The sequence below is a fragment of the Phragmites australis genome, chromosome 24, assembly GCF_958298935.1.
Source record: "Phragmites australis chromosome 24, lpPhrAust1.1, whole genome shotgun sequence".
Classification (NCBI taxonomy): Eukaryota; Viridiplantae; Streptophyta; class Magnoliopsida; order Poales; family Poaceae; genus Phragmites; species Phragmites australis.
Genome location: NC_084944.1, coordinates 13,034,017 through 13,039,173, shown reverse-complemented (window position 1 = coordinate 13,039,173; position 5,157 = coordinate 13,034,017). Strand labels below are relative to the sequence as shown.

The following is a 5,157-nucleotide window of genomic DNA, read 5'->3' as shown; positions in this document are numbered from 1 at the left end:
TGGTCTTTAAACCGGGTGTGACAGTACCCAGGTTCCCTGATGATCTGCGAAGACCAAGTAACCAGGAAGGGGGTGCTCGGGGAGGTGAACAGTGACCCCTAAGCACCTGAGCCCCCCGACGACCAGGAAAGCCAAGTACCGGGAAGAGAGTGCTCGGGAAGGTAAACAGTGGCCCCCGAGCACTCGGTTCCCCAAGGACCCGAACAATCAAATCCAGGAGAGAGTGCTCGGGGAGGTGAACAGTGACTCTGAGCACTCGGTTCCCCGAGGACCAAGAGAGGGCGTTTTTGGGAGCGAGTGCCCGGGGAGGTGAACAGTGACCCTCGAGCACTTGGTTCCCCGACGGCCCAAGAAGCCCCCCGTTAGTGGCCCCCACAGGGGTCCAGCGATGATGCGTCAGCCAGTGGAAGGCCCGATGCTGCATTTAAGGGCGCGCATGGCCTGTCACCTCCAACTGCTCCCGCCATGTTCGGTGTCAGTCCCTGCCATCCTCTGGCAGAAGGGCGTGGGGACATTTAATGCACGGGTCCCATCCCGCGCCATCTGGCGCGCCTCGGGATAGCATCGCGAGGCCCAAGGCGTTCCGTCTGCCGCGCTGCTGTGGCAGGCGAACAAGACCGGGCGGGCACGTCGGGCCGCTCTGCGGCTGCCCGGTGGGCCCTCTCCATGGCGCCCGTTGCCAGCGCCATCATGACGACTGAAGACCGGGCACGGGGCGCGTTTTCAACCCCCGTCACTTCGCGTAGTGACCATAATGACTCCCTTTTCCATTTATGGTGCCTTGGAACTCGTGCCCTCCCATTCAGGTCACTCCACCGCCGGCGGATATTTAAGAAGCCGGCGGGCGCGGAGAAAAAGAAGGAGGCAGAGATCGAGACTGAGTCTGAGTTGGTACAGAGGAGCGCTCGAACTCTCTGGCGCCTGCTCAGAGATCGAAGAACACCTTCGTACAGGCATAGAAGTTGTGACCACCGAAGTACAAGGAGCCCGAGGCTCTAGGATAGACAAACATTTTTGTAACTAGCACATTCCTGAGAAACATTCTCAAGGCATTTATAGCATCCACACAGGAGTAGGGTGTTACGCGCAGTGCGGCCTGAACCTGTCTAAAAATCCCCCCAACGCATTTACTCTTTTCCGCATTAGGTCATTTCATCCCACCTGCCATCGCATTTATATCCATTTATTTCTCCTGCAAACATATTCAGAATCATTCCCGGCCGAATCTCTAAAAAGGAGTCCCTCAGGATCCCTGTGACAGGAGCTAACCCTCCTATAGACGTATACTTAGACTTAATTATGTGATTACGGTTTTGGGACGTGACACGAACATGATTGGCAACTTCTCCATTAATTGCTAGTGTAAGTAGGTCTCCGCATGATTCGTATGAAAACCAACAGACATAACCAAGTTTTTCGTTTTGAACTCAAAACTAAAGGACAAAATTAGTTACTCCCTCCAGTCATAAATACCTATTGTTTTGATCAAGATCCGGTTACAATTTTAAAACTTTAACGTTAATTGCTTCTAAAATATTTAGTTTGGAAACATAAAAAATCATACATGTAGATTTATTTTAAATTTTTTTATAATATTATATTTTATTAGATGGTATAGCTATATTATAATAAAAAATAATAGTTAGAAGACTATAAAAAAATTAAAAGCAATAAGCATTTATGACTTGAGGGAGTAATATTTCCACCTGTTCATTGACCCGTCAATTGTGAGAGAAGCTTGAGCATGCTTGCTTACCGTCGAGACGGTCGTGAGGCCAGGCGTAGTCCCAATCCCATCTAGGGTTTTTGTTACCGACTGGAGATCGGTTAACGAGCTCCGGTGGTGATCGAAAATTCGTGATTACCGCGGTTACAGGTCTAATTTTTTTAAAAAAAATCAGACAAAATTCATTTGAATAAATTTAAAATCTGGGGAAAAAATCGCGATTTTACTCGCTCGGTAACCGGTCGAATTGGATCGGTTACCGAGCGATTTTTGCGATTTATCGAGCAGTTTTCTCGAATTTTTCATATTATCAGTAACCGTTTGGTTTTGTCGGTAACCGCTTGGTTTTCTCAATTTATCGAGCGATTTTCTCGATTTATCAAGCGGTTTTCTCGATTTTTAGTGAAGTTTAACAAAAAAAACCCAAAAATTATCTCAATCTTGTAAAATCAATAACTAATTCATCCGAGCTTCAAATCAAGTGAAACAAATTTTGTTGGTTTCCTTGTAACATGATCTACATGATAAAAGTATTTATACTTATAAAAAATTCCAAAATTTTCTGTGAGAAAATGTATTTATTAAACCAAGTTAAATGCATAGTTTACTCTTTGCTAATCCAAAAATCATGAAACTAATTTTGTTAGTCTTCTTACATGATCCTATGCCTTTTAAAAATACATGAACTCATGAATTAGTTATTGTAACATGCAGGATTGTGTAAATGTGTTGTGACTAGATTAATTCATAACTGACCCATCGCACCTCAAAAATAGTGAAACTACTTTATTAGTTTATTTATACTATGATTTACGTAGAAAAAATAATAGTAGACATGAAAAAGTTAATTAAAATGATGTTTCTTAACATATTCACTTTATGCTTGTGAACTTTATAAAAATCATAGAGAAATTAATAAAACTCTAAATAAAGTGAAATCAATTTTGAAGATCCTCTTAAGATACGTCTGCACAAGAAAAATATGTGTTTGCATGTTAAACTTTTCGTTAACATGAGTTAATAATTGAGCCGCATGCTTCAACTTTTTTCAGTTTTTCAAACTTCCTCCCTATAGAATATGATGCAAACGATATTATTTTTGAAAAACTTTTTCACAAAAGGTCTTAGAATTGTGTCTAGTTTTTTAAGATTTTTTTTTGAGTTTTTTATTTTTTGATTTTTTTCGAATTTTTCGAATTTAAATTTAGTTACCGTTCGGTTTTTGAAACCGAGCCGGACCGAAATGTCCGATTATCACGATTTTTGCTCGATAACCGTTGAATTTTCGAACCCGGATCCCACCTCTCGAAGTCGTACTTGGGTCGCTGCAGCTTCACCAGCGGCTCTGATATATTTCTGCGTGATTATAGGTGCAGCAGCTCACTGCTCCTTCTCGCGGCATCCAAGAATCAAAGCAGCAGCAGAATAGCCACATGGAAGGCGCCGTGGACAGTGTCCGGATCGTGTCCCGTCGCATGGTGCAGCCGTCGTTGCCAACGACGGCCAATGTGTGCCATCAGCCGGGGGACGAGGCCGAGGAGATGCACCTGACGCCGTGGGACCTGCGCCTCATCACCGTAGACTATAACCAGAAGGGCATCCTCCTGCCCAAGCCTCCGTCCGGCGGTGGTCCCCTCGTGGACGCCCTGGCATCCTCCTTCGCGCGCGCCATGGGGCGGTTCTACCCTTTCGCGGGCCGGCTCGCCACCGAGGAGCGCAACGATGGGACCGTCACTGTCTCGTTGCGGTGCACCGGCGAAGGCGCCGAATTCGTCCACGCGGTGGCGCCAGGGGTGGCCGTTGCGGACATCGTCGCCTCGCTCTACACCCCATTCGTGGTCTGGTCGTTCTACCAGTTTAACGGGGTCCTCGGAGCGGACGCCGCCGTCGAGCCCCTCCCCCTTGTGTCCGTGCAGATCACCGAGCTCGCCGATGGTGTCTTCGTCGGCATGTCGATGAACCACTCCGTCGGCGACGGCACCACCTTTTGGGACTTCTTCAACACTTGGTCCGAGATCCACCGAGATGGCATCTGCATCAGCGAAGACCTGCATGAGCTCTCCGTGCCGGCGCCAGTGCTCCGGAGGTGGTTCGTCGAGACCAGCCCCGTGCCGATCCCCATGCCGTTCGGCAAGCTGCATCACATCATGCGGCGGTTCGAGCGCACGACGGTTCAGGAGTGCTTCTTCACCTTCTCCGCCGCAAGCGTCAAGAAGCTGAAGGCCACGACGAACGACGAGATGGCCGGCACGGCCACCGCAACCATCTCCTCGCTCCAGTCCGTCCTCGCGCATCTCTGGCGAGCCGTGTGCCGCGCCCGGTGCCTCCCGCCGGGACAGAGCACGTGCTACTCCATTGTTGTCGGGTGCCGGGGCCGCGTGAATGGCATACCGCCAGGCTACGTCGGCAACGCCGTGGTATTCGGCAAGGCGGAGTCCACCGTCGGCGAGATCGAGGAGAAGGGGCTGGGTTGGACAGCGTGGCTGCTGAACCGCGCCGTGGCCTCGTTCGACGAGGCGCGCATGAGAGACTCGCTGGAACGCTGGGTCCGAGAGCCGGACTTCACGTACGCGGGGAACCTGTCGTTCGGCGGCACGGCGCTGTTGACGGGGAGCTCGCCGCGGTTCGACGTGTTCGGGAACGACTTCGGGTGGGGGAAGCCGGTGGCCGTCCGTAGCGGCTGGGCGAACAAGATGGACGGCAAGGCGACGGTGTTCGAGGGGCCGGACAAGGGAGGGAGCATGTCGCTGGAGGTGTGCATCGCGCCGGACGCGCTCGCGAGGCTCACCGCCGACGAGGATTTCATGGACGCCGTGAGCGTGCCGGCGTGAGACGTGAGGTTGAGCGTGCATTAGCCACCTTGACAAGTTGCCACGTCCTACCTTTCCCACGCAGTGGTGGAGCTTCACGTGCGTACGGTGGCCAAGCCGAGAGGTGGTCCTCCCCTTCATTTGGCGTGTCTTTATGTTTTTTTTTTCTTTTTTCAGTGGGACAATAACTCGTATCTCCTGTTAAAAAGGGACCATGAACCCCGGCCCTCTGATATCTACGCTGTCTGTTATCAATGAGACATGTGCGTGCAGATCTGTTCTCTGGTAGTCTGGTACATGTTTGTGTTATGTTGCATATTGCTGGGACATGAGCATCATGAGATTATGCATTCCATTTGAATTTCAATTATTTATACAGTACGACATATAAACATAGGGAAATGTTAAATTTCATGTGGCTGAAATCAGGAGAATTCTCAGTCGATGATATTGACCGTTGGATAAAGATCTAATAGTTAGTATTGCTTGTATTTGAATTTTAGCTCGGTTATCTTAAAGAGCCCGTAAAAGAAATCCGGTTCTTTGTCCGAGTTGATAATGGGGCGCAAAACAAATCCGTTTTGTTTGTTTGAGTTCACTACCGGGTGTGCAAGAAAGACC

General features: G+C 49.2%; 1 protein-coding gene across 1 annotated transcript; it reads left to right on the top strand.

Annotated features, from left to right (window-relative positions):
* Positions 1-3,097: 3,097 nt before the first annotated feature.
* LOC133906963 (uncharacterized acetyltransferase At3g50280-like) lies at positions 3,098-4,852 on the top strand. The gene has a single exon (XM_062348930.1). The coding sequence runs from the start codon at positions 3,160-3,162 to the stop codon at positions 4,555-4,557; it is 1,398 nt and encodes a 465-aa protein (XP_062204914.1). The 5' UTR covers positions 3,098-3,159; the 3' UTR covers positions 4,558-4,852.
* The last annotated feature ends 305 nt before the right edge of the window (positions 4,853-5,157 follow it).